This window comes from Hakea prostrata, chromosome 5 (genome assembly GCF_041222555.1).
Source record: "Hakea prostrata isolate BN-2017 chromosome 5, UWA_Hpros_2, whole genome shotgun sequence".
In the NCBI taxonomy this organism is placed as follows: Eukaryota; Viridiplantae; Streptophyta; class Magnoliopsida; order Proteales; family Proteaceae; genus Hakea; species Hakea prostrata.
In genome coordinates this window covers 1,659,415-1,675,224 of record NC_142604.1, presented here as the reverse complement: position 1 = coordinate 1,675,224, position 15,810 = coordinate 1,659,415, and the positions used below count along the sequence as shown (strand labels likewise).

Sequence of the window (15,810 nt, the reverse complement as noted above, 5' to 3'; positions counted from 1 at the left end):
TAGACTGGTTGGTAGTCATGTGATTAACTAGGGACCTTTATGAATGAAATTGATGTCTCCACCTTTTTTTATGACCCTTCTCCTCACTGTTTGTTTCTGGTAAACCAAACCAAACATGAACGAAGTGATGTCTCCCCCTTTTTTCATGACCCTTCTCCTCTCTATTAGGTCAGCGGTTCATGTTCATCTCTACCATTTGGCCATATCTAGCACCATCCTTATCCTTTTCCTTTTAACATGAGAAATAGTCATGAGGTTAAAGTCCTTTTCACTTTTAAGAGAACATCGAGACCCATAGATTCTGTAAGGACCGTATGGTTAAATGAATCTGAGAATTAAATCATTTGATTGTAAAAACCTAGATCATGAAATCTGAAGATATACCTCAAAAACGGAACGAGATAGGGCGCCGAGTTTCAAAAGCCATGCAATCACAAACACACGTCAAATAGTTTTTGGTGTCCACAATTTCTCCCACCAAACATTAATTTTATAAATTTAACTCCATAGATTTGAAATCTCCAGATTCATGTAACCAAACAGGCCCTAATATTTTATCTCAATTTCTTCATAATGTTCCTCATCCAACGCATGAAATTATACGGAGTCACTATACAATCCATGGGTTAGGAATGCCGACACATAAAATGGAAAATAAGCCTTATTTTATGAAGCATTTGTCTTTACATCTGTAACTGCATTTTCAATGTTCACCATCCTTAACTATTCAATCAACGATCTCAAAGCCCATTGTGTGTACAGATCCATTGAACCCTCTCAGCTTCAGATTATACTCAAGGCCACCTTGAGGCTGAAATTATGATTTGAGGACCGAACCTTCTGTAATCTTCCATCCTGACTTGGAACAGAACATTTCATATCTAGTAGTGTAGGTTGTATTATATGAATCATTATGCTCTGGATGGGTTGCATCCGTTAGATGTGCTGACTCCTCAAGTGTTGCTTCTACCACGGCTCGCTGCCCATCAAGGGAGACTGTCACACTATCGATCGTAAGTCCCAACAATTTGTAATCCCAGTGCCAACCATGTTGAGCAATTTCTTTTGCACGATCTGTCCATATTTTCAGCATCTGACCCTCTAAAACCTGACCACAGAAGATAACACTCCAGAGTGCATATTCAAAAAGCAATCAAGTAAAAAAATAAAAAAGAGCCGCCAATATACAATTATCATTACTGGCTTCTTTAATCCCAGTATTAGGTGCAGCAGCTACACAGTTAAAAAATTTGGGACCTTCATCTCAAGCAAGTGAAGGCGCCCAATACAAGGGACAACACCCTCTATTCATACTAACTATAGGAAGTCATTTCAAACCATTAACCTTCAGGAAAATCCATCAAAAGCTTCCCTCTCAGAGAGAACTCAGGTTCAACACCACCTCATCAAAATGGTAGCATCCAGGAAGAATTTTACTGCCTAAGCTGGCACCAAAGGATAGGCAATTATCTCACTCTTCATACAAATGTATAAAAAGGTGAACCTCTCCTTCCTGCCCCCCCCACGGCAAACAAACAACCCAAAAAAAAAAAAAAAAACAGAAACCTTAAAAAGAGAAAGGGCAATGAGTGTGGATTTAGAAATGATTAATAAGCTATCTTCACTTTGATACCATGCCTGCATACCAAGGAGTTGGAGAGTGGGCATGATGCTTATCAGCTAGAACAAAAGGAAGGAAATGATACCCACGCTACCAGAAAAAGGGAAAAGCACAGTGTCATATATTGTATGGTAACTAAAGAAGCACAATTGACAGGAGAATTAATGGGTGTATAGAACCATAGGATGAACTTTATCTCACCTCTGGCAATTTGCTGATACAATGATCAGGTCCCAGTGCATAAGATTTAATGTTCTGCCAATCACGAACTAGAGTTTCTGCAAACCTTGCATCCATTCTAGGTTTCTCCTCGACAGATTCTTCATCTGCAGAAATTTGTACTATCAATTTTTAGATTGAAGTAATACAGTCTTATTGACATTCAGCAACCCACAAAAAAGAGTTTCTGCAAAAACCTTGCATTGATTCTGCTTCAAAATGACTTGCGACATTTCTGCTACAATCCAGTTCAATATGAATAACAAAACATTCTTACCCCCCCCCCCCCAAAAAAAAAAAAAATAATAAATAATAAATAATACAACACCTTTTTATGGATAAGTAACAGAAAGAATTTACCCAAGGCAAAGAACACCAGAAAAAGATAGCCTTTCTGATGGCAATGTCAATTGGTCCAGATGTCCCAATATGTTAAAATAGAACAATCTGTCCAGCATTTCTAAGCCTTCAAAATTAAGTGCCCCAAAAAATGGAGGAAAATGCTTTAGAATGAAAAAGAAAACCAAGTAACATTTGAAACAAGGAAATGGGAGCACTAGAGATGCTTCAATGCCTTTCTCAAGGAATCATCGACAAATATAAAGCACCTTTGGCTCATATACAGTGAGAAACCCCATAAACGGGACCACCACCCAATAGCATGTTGCCGCCAGAACCCCGCATTTCTTTTAGAGAATCTCCTAATTGTTCCAGAGCAACTAGAAAGAGATTCTTTAACCAGAAAGAATTCCTTTTAGATGTTCCTGCTTCTCATAACTCACGAACAGGCTCAGTTATTTACTGAGCAAGCGATCCAATAAGGTTAACCACTATAATTCAACAAACAACTCGTTGAGCCTTTTCCTAACTAACTGGGGCAACTGCATATCTTGTTTTACTAGTATCACAGCAAGAATTGAACACAAGAAGTACCGAGGATCATACCAAATTTAATGGTATCAGCAGCCATCGCTGAACCAACTTCTTTATGTAGCATTGGTGATCCATTCCTAGGTGGTAAAAACTTCAGCCCTGCAATAGTCAGTAGTCCAACCACCACACCAGCACCGACAATCTTTGGACCAGCAACTTTTATCTTGTTAAATATCAACCCCTGACCAGCCAAATCATCAGAATTGATTTCCCCTGAGACCTCAGCTACAGCACCAGTGTTATCTTGATTAGATTTCTCCATAACAATTTCATTTTCCGTAAATGGGACAGAGTTGTTCTTGTCACGATACTCCTCATTCTTGATCCCTTCTTTGCTATTACTTAGTGGAAATACCTTCTGCAATGCTTGAAGTGCACTTGTTTTCACATTATCAATCACTGCAGTAGCTCCGGCCCCAATTCTGACTATGGCTGCAGCTGCAGCTAAGGGTGAATGACCAGCCCCCTCCAGCTTCTCCAGGTACATAAGGACTGTAGGGTCATCATAGTAATCACCGAGTTTGAACTGTATAAATTCAGTATCTCTAAATCTGGGAAATACTACCTCCATCAACCATGTCTCCAGTAGTCGGCAAAGCCCTGGAAGAAGATCATTATCTGTATCATCCTTTGAATTTTCCAGTACAAAATCCACAATGGATGGGTCTTTGTATGGTGAGTTATCATCGTCTAGACCCAACCATGAACGACACTCATCAACCTCCCCTACAAGCAGAGAACAAAGCCCCCTCTCCAAAGCAAAATTCACCTCACGGTCTGCTCTCATGGCATTGTCAGAGATCATGGTACCCATAGCTGTTATCTTGGTTTGCTGAAGTTGTTGAAACAGGTTATCTGCATCTTTGATTAGATGAGGCTTTTTAGCCACAAAAGCTTGAGCAACAAGAGCAAGCGCCACCCCATAGACCTCAAAACTTTCAGCAGGAATATTGCTAGGTGTAGAAGCAAATAGATCCACCTTCATAGCACAAAATAATAAGGAAGACCTTTAACCAACAAACACAGAAAGCGTGTCAACAGATTTTCACAAGAAAAAGGAAAAAGTCCATTATACATACTTGCTCTGCTGCCGTCATGCATAAGAAGGCTTCATTCATAAAATATTCACGGGTAAATCCTCCAGCAATTGCAACTGCACCCCCTCCTCCAACAGCCCACAAAATGTTGCGCACACCACGAAGTCCCTCTTGCCTTTTAGTTTGGTGCTCTTCATTAAGAGGTAAGGCCAAAAGCTCCAGAACACAACGTGGGCTTATTTCCTCTAATGTCTCGTCAATTTGTGCTTGCAAGTCCGGTGCAAGGGTACTTGCACCTTCCTCCTAGAATTTGACAGCATGAGAGAAACAATGTCTCATTCATCCTAGTTATAACACATTTTGCAAGCAAGCAAGACTACTACAATCTCTGAATAAGCAACATCAAAACCCCTGCCAACCTGCTAAAATCTCAGAGTTGTCATGGTCAAAAGTTTTAATATGAATGTGTAGTTAATTAATTTCCAAAATAAAATTCATTATTTAATAAAGTTAGAGCACGACAACCCATTGTATATAATTTGTTAGCTGCGTATGCTACATCGATATGGATGCAATTGTACAAAGCCAACAAGGATGTAAGGTGTTGGGAGTAGCCAGGCAACAAAAATAGGATTGGAAACTTGGAGGTGTCAATTCATTTCATATCATATCCATTGATACAAATTGTTCTATCAGTATTATGGAAGGATAAAGTTATTTACACAAGTCTATCTAATGAGATTTTTAATTATTTAAAAATATTATATAAGAGTAATTAACTGATTAAAATTACTTATACATGCGTACATGTGGGGACTAGTAATAGAGTACTGGTAGAATACCATGACACTAGTACTAGGCATGGTCCTACTGTAGATAGGCAATACGTAAAACAACCAAGCACTAAACCTAACAAAGGCAAACCAAAATTCTCAAACTACAGGAAAAAAAATCACCCTACATGAAGAATACGTGGATAATAAATAAATAAAGCAACTAAGGAGAATATTGGTAACCTTTCCACCTTTGTTAGAGCTGCTGAGCAAGGTAAACAGCAGATAAACAGAGGGTAAAAGCAGGTACGCCCAATACCCTTGGTTCTTTTCTGTCAATTGCTTTTTAGCCACAAACTTGAGATATATGCTGTATATACCAGTTCTATGGAGCTTTCACTATTGATAATTCATAAAATGGATTTTTTTTCTTCTTTTATATGAAAGACAAATATAGTGTCGAATTCTTCTAACAACAGCAAAGAAATAAAATAATATGAGACCAATCAATAAGAAGTGGTTTTCAATAATATTCACCTCTAAGAGCTTCAATGCCCTCTCAAGCACTTCGCAACTCTTGATAAAGTCTGGCGGAGACAGTGCCATAGCATCCCTGGACATGTCAACATACGCAAGCGCCATTGCCAGCACAACATCTAGCTTAAATGACTTGGGCAGTCTCTCTCTAAGCAAGTCATTGCCGACCTGAAGAACCATTTCTGTCTCTCCCGCCTCCTGGAGCAAACACAGAGCTCCAGGAACCTACCAAAATACATTAAAAACGTAAGGGAAAATTTTCCAAACCTATCATATTCGTTCTCAATTAAATTGAACAATGGGAATTTCAATAGCTTATACAAAGAAAATAAAAACAGAATCCACTACCTTATCCCAAGGGACTTCAGTGACGAGTGTTCCATCTCTGTCCGCGGCTAGTCCTTTGTTGTACTCAACTCTTGACTTGGAATTCGCTAAGGTTTCAGAAGCGGCCTGAAGAATCTGTCTTCGGCTGAGTAATGCGTCGTGACTGAAGCCGTATTGGGGTGGTTTAGAAACCCTAGCATCGTAAGCCCTCCTAATGCCGTCTCCCAAGAAATGAGTTTCTGCACCTAACACCTATAAAATGTACAAACATACAAATGTAAAACACAGACAAAGAATGAAAGATCGAGCACAGAAGGCTTTAATACCTTATAGAAATCGATGGGAAGTGAAACATATCGCTCTGGTGCTGCAGTTGGAGGAATGACTGAAGAAGTGGAATGCTGCCGATCAAGGGTTTCAGGGGAAGAAGAAGAGGGTAAGAACTGGAAGTCGCCAAGAAGGCGTTCGGCCCATTTGTGCTTGCCAGCGTAGAATGTGGTGACAGAGTCGTCAGTTTGAACACCACCATTACTACTTACTCTTATGAGCTTGAATTTGCTAAGGTTTCTCCTTCTCGTTGCTTCTGTCTTGGGGTAATAGCATACCCCAAATCCGAAGTGATTCAGCGCTTCCATTGAAAGCTCGTTTCTCTAATCTATCTGTACTAATTTTGTCTCATCGGGATTTTCGGGATGTTCATCTTGAAATTGAAAACCTTTTCGGTTTGTCCGCCTGGGTTTTAAACAATGAATCGGTACGTGAATCAAGTGCCCAGTGCCCACCCAGCGAAACCCGATCTGACCCATCTTTAATCGATCAAAATTCACCTGATACCAAAAATCCAGTGGCTATGATTGTTTGCCCTAATAAACTTCTGGTGAAAAAATTATTGACAAAACAAATTATTCCTTTAAAATCCTAAAAGTACAGTTGGTTTGGTTGTTTAGAGTTTTAGAGTTTAAAGCCTTTTTAAAACCCTATAAAATGTGTAAAATTTTGTGAATAAATAAAAAATGAAACCCATAATAAACACTATTACTTGACTCCCTTTCTTAGTTTTTTTTCTTTACAAATAGATTTTCATTCATCATAACGGGAGCAACACGCATATTCCAACTTTGGATCGAGAATTCACAAAGTGGAAATTGGCCAATATGTCCTTTCCGAACAGAGCATGATCCTCCTAGCTAGGTGGGGAAATGTTGCCCAACATGGAAATAGAGAGAGAACTTACAATTTAAAAATAACAACCTCAGCTGTTTAATATCTCTTATAGTTTCTTTCACCTCCAATGCCGCTCTATGAAAGTTTAACAAAAGGATAAATTATTGATTGTCAGATTCCAACCTTTGGCCACAGTTGCCAAAATACCTTATTTGACTATGTGGGTTTTGTTGCCAAGCACCGAGACAAACGGGATCGGGTCTAACACTGCCAATTTTTCTCCTTTCATACTCGCATCCACATTAAGCTTGAGGAATGGGGCTACAGGGGGAGGAGTCCACTTTATCTTTTTGACTACATGATTTAAATGATCAGGAACAGAGGATATAAGAGTATATTTACACGCTTCATTAAATATCTCCTAGTCCTTTGAGGCCCAATGGGCTCTCTCACTAGGGACCCAACAACTCCCTTATTAGTTGAGCTAATTTAGATTATCTCTTAATATGTTAATTTTATTTACTCCCTTTATGTCCTAGCAAAGACAAACACCTCATTCCTATTGTTTTTTATGGTTAAATATCTTATTTTAAAATTCCAAATTACTCTTAATCAAAAAAATATTTTAATTTAAAAATCAATTTACCTTTCAGATAAATCTTAAATTATCTTAAAGTAATATTATTACTAAAACCTCAAAATATTCTTACATATTATATTTTAGTAGTTAAAATTCTAAATTACTCTCAATTAATTTTATTATCACACTTAAAAATACATTTATAATATTAATCTAACAAAGACACCTAGATTAAAGAACATTAGGATGTCATGTAAAAACAATTTTTTTTTGGAGATACTGGGGGTGTAGGCGGAAAGGATCGAGGGTAATTCATGAAATTTAATTATTGATTGGAGAGTGGAGACTAATAATAGTGTTTCTAATAGGGGTTTAATTGATAAATTAAATAATTCAGGGGTGATATTAATATTATGGGGGTAATCCAGGAGCGGAACTGAAAAATTCCCAAAATTAAAAGTTGCCAATCGTTCACCTCCGCTATGAAAACGTTGAACAATTTTCATTTACTCTATTCCACAGCGAGCAGCGACTGAACGAGAGAGGAAGAAGAGAGACGCAGGCATGAGCGCTTCATATATAGCTAGGAGGGCGGCTCAGAAGGAGCGCGTCAGGATCCTCTACCGAAGGGCATTGAAGGACACTCTCAACTGGGCTGTGCATCGTCATCTATTCTATCAAGATGTAAGCCTACAACCATTTCTGATCCCAAAAATTTGGAGTTCCCTTTTTATCAAGAATCTAGTTTGGTTCAATTACCGCTTTTCTGTGTTTCGCAATATCTAAATCGATTTTGATATTCCCCCTTATGTGTAATCCTTTCGGATCCAATGATATCAGTTGTGTTGTTGATTAGTATTATAGAGGGAAAAAAAAAAAAAAAAACTTTGTTTGATATGCAATTTCCGGTTTCAGGCATGCGACTTGAGGGAGAAGTTTGAGGCCAACAGACATGTGGTTCGTTATCTCGATCCCAAGCTTATGAATCTCTCTTTCTGATTTCAATTGCGTTTTGTTATCTGCATGGTATTCACTAGAGATGTATCAATCTTAGGGTATTATTTCATCCATTCCTGCTCGGCCACATTCTTTAGGTTGGTAGTGTAATGTAGATACGGAGTTAGTCTAGTTACAGCAGAATCACTATTGTGTCTTATCTTGTGCTGCAATGGAGTGTTTCTATCTCAATCCAGACTATCAGTGAATGGTTGCAGTTGTATGCTTTTATGTACGTTGACCGTTCAAGACTATCAAAAAATAACGTTTGTTGTCTATTTATCTTGTATAGGAATCATGGGTTATGCTTGTTAATATGTACATATGCTAGATTTCTTGCGTGCTAGTACATCTGTTTAATCATCTCTTTGCTTTAATCATTTTCCATTTTGTGCCTCTCACTATTCCCAGAAACCCTTCAAAATGTGATTTTGTTTATTGACTTTGAACTTTTTTTCCTTCCCGAAAAGCAAATTTTACCAGATACTTCAAAGTATTGATATCCCATTGTGCTTGAAGTCTCCTGTCTACAAGTTAGCTACCTGACCAAATTTTATCTTTTTTCTCTCTCATCTCCCCAGACCACCCCAACCCCTGAGCTGTAGGGAAGAAAAAAGGCACATCATTATTATCAAAAAAACATCATACTGTTATCTGTCCAGGATTTATCACTTAGGAAGCTCTTTGTGATGTTCATTGTATCTGTATCAGTGAAAGTTCACTTTGAGGATATTCCATCTTTTCAACATTTAAGGCTATTCAGTTCCTTTTGTTCTTAGTCTTTTTGAGACGACAGAGTGAACAACATGCTGCAGATTTTTTAATGTTTGGACTCAGAGAGTTAAAAATTGTCTTAGATTTGATGCTTATGCTCCCTCTCACTCTCTTGGCATGTTTCCATTCACAGTTAAACCAACTGTACTGAAAACCTCTCTGTTGCGTCCTTCCCCTCCACGGCTGCCCTCTGAGGAGTGGAATATTTGATTCCTTCTTGTCAGTGTTAGCCTCAATTGTGAATTGGTTCTACAAAACACCCCATCCGTCCCTGGTTGGTTAGTCAACCACCTTTGTGTTGTCAGATTTATATTCTTATGCCTCAAACTGATCCACTGACCTACCTAATATCCACATTCTGTGAAAATATGCTTTAAGATCTCACCACATTTTTTGCATATGACAGCTCTAGTTTGCTTCCTCTTCTTTACAGGTCAGTTACCTGATTCTTTTTTATTCTTGTAAGAGTAAGAGTTCCTCCAGTCTTAATAATGTTTAAACTCTTTCTTCTTTTAAAATTTATCAATTTTAAACATCCAGTCATACATATTGCTCAATTTTCAGTATTGTACTGGTATCAGGGGTAAAATTTTGGGTCCTCATGACCATGAAAATCACGGGAAACTACAAATGCTGTTATACTTTCTGGTTTTCTTCTTCAGAAGGCCAAAGATTAATCATTGTTAGTCTTTTTTTTGTTTTTGTTTTTGGGTGGAAATCACATTAGTCACTTCTAAAGAATAATCTCATTAGAAGCTGCTATCTGTGCCATCACATACAATTTACTGATTAATATCCTAAATTATTAGCTAACCACTGCTCTTATTGATTCAATTACCATGTGTTAAGATCTCCATTAACTCACACACCACACACAACAAAGCCCAGCACACTTATAGAAGAATGAAGATTGAATTAGAGGAATATACCTGTTGCATTCAACTGAATTACAGCAGCAATAGGACTCTGTTCTTCTTCTCCCTTTCCTTACTCACTAATTCGTTTCTGCCCTTTTCCCTTCCTTCCATTCCTTATTACAATCGAAAACCTAACTAACTCTAACCTTGCATGTAGGCCATCCTGTTGTTCCTTTCCACATAGGCCTAGGTGACTCAAACCTCTCCATGTTCATGTTCAGTTTGGGGATGATCCCCTGTGGTCCCTATGTTTAGTATGTGTATATACCTTTGACACCTGGGGCTTATCATGTTATGTAACTAATTTTTCAGCTTTCCTCAATTTAAAATCTACCCCTACCAGAAATATTTCTGATGTTATCACCTATAGTAAGACAGAGAAACGTGTTGAATTTATGAATATAACTTTTCACTATATCTTTGTGAATCATGTTAGATATCTACAACAAATATCAGTTTGTACCTGGAACTGATGTTAAGTTTATTGATGCAAAGCCATCTTTGAGGGCTCTTAGCAAACATCAGTCAGTTATGTTAGTCAACTAATGATATTTTACTCATGCATTTTCTATGCTTTCCCTTATAAAATATATCTGGATCCAAATAATATAAATAAGGCTTTTTTATTGCAATGGAAGTAATTTTTTTTCCGTGAACCGATCCGTATTAAGTAATATTGGAAACACAAAATTTTGACCAAATATGAACTATCCATTGCTCTAAAAATACATGTAGAAATTACAAGTTTATTATGTTAATCTAAGAATAATATCATCGTGAAACATCAAAAGATGAGAGGAGAAAAATTCTGAAAAAGCGAGAAGTTAAAATACAGAGGATTGGTTCACAGAAAGTAAGGGATCAGGGCTTCTGATCTCTTTTATTATTGAACTTTTATCATTTGGCTGATGCTGAGGACATTGGGAGACATAATGAGTGGATTGGCAGCAGGAACATAGGGTTTGAAAGAGTGAGAGATCTTGGAACTTACAGTAACTGCAAAGTGGTATAATGTAGCAGGCAAGGACCAGTATGACTTCTGACAAGAATGTTGAATCAGCATACTGGGTGAGGGCTAGTTAAAGCAACAATAAAGATGATATTTTAGGTTTTCTCTAAACTATATAGAATTTAGAGGTTCTGTATGGGGAGATATTTCTTTGTCAGGTACTTCTTTTTTTTTTTTTTTTGGGTTGAATCAGGTAATCTTTAGTTGGTGCTTGGGTAAGTGGGCATAAAATAGAAAATGTTCCAAATGCCTTGGACATCTTGTTTGGGATTATAATGATCTGTTTTCTGCACCCATTCATAAAACTATGCTTTTCATATTTCATAATGGCTTATAGTGATGTTTTTTCTACATGCATTTATAAAAATATATTATTTTTTTCTATGCATAGAACAGTGTCTGAAGTTCTGTTAGATCAGGTATTTTGCTTTTACCTGCAAATTAAGTGTGTTGGTTTTTGAGATGAGGAAATAAATATCACGGGGGTTTAGGGCTTGGTTTCACCAATGGTATGCCTGATCCTCTCAAAATATTTCGGTACCTTATCTGCCCCATCATGTACAGGGCTCACCTGTTGCTTATGTAAGTGAATGTTGTGTATGTGTTAATGTGTTTTTTCTTTGGCGGGGTTAAGGGAGCATGTCATTGCCATTGCTATGAGAGAATCAGTTAACTGAAATATTTTTGTTTTCTGAACTCTGGTTTGTGAGATTACATCTGTTTTTGAACTTCAGGAGGATGTTGATACAATTGACAGACTGATTGCTGATGCTGAAGCTAATCATAACAAGTTTAGGCACCCTGATCCTTACATTGGTAAGTTACATGGTAGAAGGGTACTTGATATAGTAATGATTATTAATTGATATATCCTTCCTCTATTCATTAAAAAGATTGTTTAAACTCTTTAGTTTGTTTAGGTATCATAGGTCTAACATTTTTTCTTTCAAATTGACCTCTTTGCACTTTTTATTGATTTGGGATTTGTGGCAAACTATGAGAGTAATACTTCTCAAGTCTAATTGCATGTTCCGTTTGGGCTATTGTTTGAGAATTCAATTGCTCTAGGAATTTCCAGGTTTATTTGTCAGGAGATTCCTTCCTGATGCTGCTCAACTTGATTAAAGCCTTTTCCTTATTGAATGTTGTTGACTCTACAGATTCTGTTTACCATTCAACTGTGTTTAATCAATATTTGGAGATTGCTTGATGATTCAAATAAAACCAGAGCTTAGTAAACCAGCAACCTGGAGATGGAAAAGATGAAGAGAGAAGAGAGAAAGGAATAAGAGGAGTGGATAGTTAAAGGCCTATCACTTAGCGACTTTATTTATATAATAGAAAGCATAACCTTTGTAGGATTCTACTAAGAAAGAAATTTAGATCCAATGAACCCAAATAATTGGCCAAGTCTAAATCTGAAGAAAAATGTCTATTGCAAAGCCAATAGTTAAGATCTGGAGACACACTAGTCCATAAAAGTCCATATACCAGTACCCATGCTGCACTCCAACAATGATGAACATGATAATTCGAATGAACAAATATGGTCTAAATGAGGCTTCCATTGGGATAGAAGCTTCATCTAGATTTGTCAAGCGTTCTTGTAGACTAAGATATTTGTTCTTCAGCTGAGAGGTCACCAACAACAAGAAAAAAAGGAGATTTAATAATGGGCGACCATTGTAAGTAATGCATGATGTCAGTTTAATTTTGGTCTTTTCACACCAGTCTGCTAAATGAAGATGTTAAACTATGTTTGAGGAATAAAAATAGTGATTGAATGGTCTTTCCACAGTTTGTTTTACATGTCTCGACTGATCGAGGGTAGTAAAATTGGGAACTAGGAATTCATGAGATAGTAGAATAAGTGAAATATAATTTAACATGGTTCTGGTCCAGAAAGATCTAGGGCAATGTTTTGGAGGTATTTCATGCTCATTGGATTGTGGATTCCTTCACCACAGACTAGATATTACTGATACATCATGTGAATTAAATTAAGTTTTTAAATTGATCATTTTCCACTTTTAAAGAAGGTTGCATATCTGTTTGTGGCTGACTCCTTGGATCCTTCTCCAAGGTTCTTTGTAGCTAGCATGCTGATAAGCTATGTACCTCTCAGTGTATCGGTTTTTTTCTTTTGTATGCTGATCAGCTAATTTTTTTGAACTCCTCTGTTTTTTTGTCTTCTTTGAAGGGCTTCTGTTATTCTTGTATGTATTCCAGTGTTCTTTTTGTAAAATTTTGTAATTTAATGAAAAATAAAGCTCTTCTCATAAAGTTAGATTTGAACCAGCAAGTTGCTGCAATAGCTACCTGAGTTTGGAGTTTGCATGCTTCTTGGTCGGTTGTGAATACTTTTCCATCTGTCAACTTTGTAATATTATTTCTTTTAAGTTGGTTGTCAAAATTTCCTGTGCTTCATTGATCAAAGTCTTGGTGGAGTCATATTGCGAACTCTAATTAGTACTTATAGTTGTTTAATTTGATATTTATTTAAAAATCTCAAGTTCTTGGTGAACAGTTCCATGGGCTCCTGGTGGTTCAAAGTTCACACGAAACCCAACACCGCCATCTGGGGTAAGTTCTATGACTTTTATTACACATCACATGGAAACAAGGAAAAGAGTGAAAACATTAGTGCATGCTATTTCAATTTCAATTCATTTTTGTGTGTTTTATTTTCTTTTGCGGACATGACAGCATCCATTGAGTTTTTTGAGTAATTATATCTCTATTCTCCGTGCCCTTCCTTCTTCCCAATGAATGCATTCCTGATGTTTCCATTATCTTTGTACTTCCTGGGGTAGTTAAATACAAGTGGTGATGGTAAAGTAAATGAATATGCATCCAAACATCTGCTCTGTAGTTCTTGTGCAAGTAGTCATTAGATCTCAGGGGTTCTGTTTCCTCATGAAATTTAGGATTACACATTCATAGTACTGATCTCATTTGCTAGAAGTTGTCTCAAAGCGCCCCCCCCTTTTTTTTCTTTCTAGAATATTCCTTTGTCTTTGGCTGTCTGGGAATTCAAATTTAGTTATTGTTGAATAATGTTGTATTTTCTCTTAATCATGTGACTACTACCTAGCAAAATTGATCTTGTGATGTTATTACTATTGAATGAGGTTTTATATCAGTGTTAGGGTCCTTAATGGTTATGATTAAATTTCAGTTTCCTTTTTTTATTATGCAGATTGAGATAATTTATGACTATGGGCATGAAGATAATGTCGGAACTCAAGCATCTCTTTCTATGGAAGTAAATAAACACTGAAATCTTCAATCGATTAGGTGATTCAGGTGCCTGTCCCTGCTTCAATTTGAGAACGTGGCATGTTGAAATGACTCTGGAAACCCAAATTATACAGAGCTTTCGAAAATCCTTTCAAGTGGATAAATTAACTATTTGCAAGTTCTTTTCTATTGGGATTTCTTAATAATTGGCCCCTCTGGGAGGGGGTGGTTGTTGCTTCAGAGCCACTGCGAACCAGATGTTTCTATATCTTGTGATGGATTTAATACAGTTAAAACTTCTCAGGTCGTCTAATACAGTTTCATGCATTTATATTGGATGGTAAAATTTTTGAATCTCATCTCATTGTTAATTTTAAGATATGCTATCAAAAATGTAATTCTGTTGGTCAATTGATCAGCATTAGAAGAAAAAGCCTTGATAGTCTTATTATTAGTACCCACTAAATTGACCATGCTTCTTCTCACATCTAAATAGTAAGAAAATCTAGACCAGATCCAAACTGAGAGTAGCCCAATTGCAGAAACTGAAGACAAAATGCAGATAAGAAACTAAACCAGAATTAAAGATAATTTCCTTAGTAATGTGGTTTGGACCCCTGGTGATACATTGGAAACCAAAATTTTCCTGGGGTTTTGAACTGTGTACTATGGAGAGAAATTGATGCAATGGTTGGTGGATTATGGTTGTAATTTTGACGTCTAAGGCATTGAAATAGTCTCTCAACATATATTGTTTGTTGGGTTAAGATTATATAGAAAAATTGTTCTTCAATGAATATTTACTTTTGAATTGTAATAATGTTGTTTGTTTGTGTAAAAGTGCATCGTTTGTTTGCTGGAATAAAGATGGAGTGAAAAAAAGTTTGAGAAAAGTAACTTTTTCATGAAATCTCAAAAATGTAGTTTGTCTGTGAGGTGGTACTAACTTTCTCGAGTTCGGATAGTCTCCCATGACAGGGAGCACATGGATCAAAAATTACAAGGGGGCCCACAGGATTAGGTGATGAAACTTTTTTTTTTTAATTTTAATATTTTAATATTTTTTACTTGTTGGTTCCACATAATTTATGGTTGTAAAGCCGTCTGTGCTCCCCAGGAGATGATCCACTCACCCAATAGTCCGGATCAGCTACCCCGACGCTTCCTGACCACAAAGATCAGTGGGGCCCACGGTGAAAAATACTTTTTGAAAAAAACAATAAAAAAAACTTTTTTTCCACCAGTGGCACCCACTGGTTTTTGTGGTCAAGAAGCCATCGGGGGAGCTCCCCCGACAGGGAGATGATCCGGATTCCTCACCCAATGCCTTTTGTAGATTGTTGGAGCACTCTGTGCTCCCCCGACAAGGAGATGATCCGGATTCCTCACCCAATGCATTTTGTAGATTGTTTGGTTGTTTAGGGTGGGAAAATGAGAGACAATGAAACTTGTCTGGTGATGTGGTAACTCAACTTTCTCATCTAAGCTATTTTAAATTATCATAAATTTGATAAAATTTTGTGTAAAAGTTTGAAAAAGTAACAAAGTGGGACCCACTACTATCACTTTACCCTTTCCTTTTCCCTCACCCATTACACACAGGACCTATATATATATATTTTTTCCCATCACTTTTTCCCCAACCCATCTTTGCAAATTGCAAACAAACGCAGCTAAAGTGAA

The 15,810-nt window shown here is 37.0% G+C and overlaps 2 protein-coding genes across 2 annotated transcripts; one reads left to right on the top strand and one right to left on the bottom strand.

Moving 5' to 3' along the window:
- Positions 1-512: 512 nt before the first annotated feature.
- Positions 513-6,203, bottom strand: ARC6 (Chaperone DnaJ-domain superfamily protein). The gene is made up of 7 exons (XM_089156068.1): positions 5,774-6,203; positions 5,469-5,699; positions 5,121-5,345; positions 3,853-4,113; positions 2,786-3,752; positions 1,823-1,947; positions 513-1,108 (listed from the first exon to the last, which is right to left on the bottom strand). Exons 1-7 carry the CDS (start codon positions 6,080-6,082, stop codon positions 818-820), a joined length of 2,409 nt encoding a protein of 802 aa, XP_089012194.1. The 5' UTR covers positions 6,083-6,203; the 3' UTR covers positions 513-817.
- Positions 6,204-7,667: 1,464 nt separating this feature from the next.
- On the top strand, positions 7,668-14,434 carry LOC149014312 (NADH dehydrogenase [ubiquinone] 1 beta subcomplex subunit 9-like). The gene is made up of 5 exons (XM_089156099.1): positions 7,668-7,875; positions 8,107-8,148; positions 11,622-11,703; positions 13,415-13,470; positions 14,087-14,434. The coding sequence occupies exons 1-5, from the start codon at positions 7,756-7,758 to the stop codon at positions 14,165-14,167; spliced, it is 381 nt and encodes a 126-aa protein (XP_089012225.1). The 5' UTR covers positions 7,668-7,755; the 3' UTR covers positions 14,168-14,434.
- Positions 14,435-15,810: the final 1,376 nt, after the last annotated feature.

Coding starts and splice junctions, on each gene's coding strand:
- ARC6 (XM_089156068.1), bottom strand. CDS start 6,082: ATGGAAGCGCTGAATCACTTCGGATTTGGGGTATGCTATTACCCCAAG. Junction 5,346..5,468: donor CTGAAGTCCCTTGGGATAAG/GTAGTGGATTCT, acceptor GTATTTTGGTAG/GTTCCTGGAGCTCTGTGTTT. Junction 1,948..2,785: donor TGCTGATACCATTAAATTTG/GTATGATCCTCG, acceptor AAATTTCTGCAG/ATGAAGAATCTGTCGAGGAG.
- LOC149014312 (XM_089156099.1), top strand. CDS start 7,756: ATGAGCGCTTCATATATAGCTAGGAGGGCGGCTCAGAAGGAGCGCGTC. Junction 8,149..11,621: donor TTGAGGCCAACAGACATGTG/GTTCGTTATCTC, acceptor TTTGAACTTCAG/GAGGATGTTGATACAATTGA. Junction 13,471..14,086: donor ACCCAACACCGCCATCTGGG/GTAAGTTCTATG, acceptor TTTATTATGCAG/ATTGAGATAATTTATGACTA.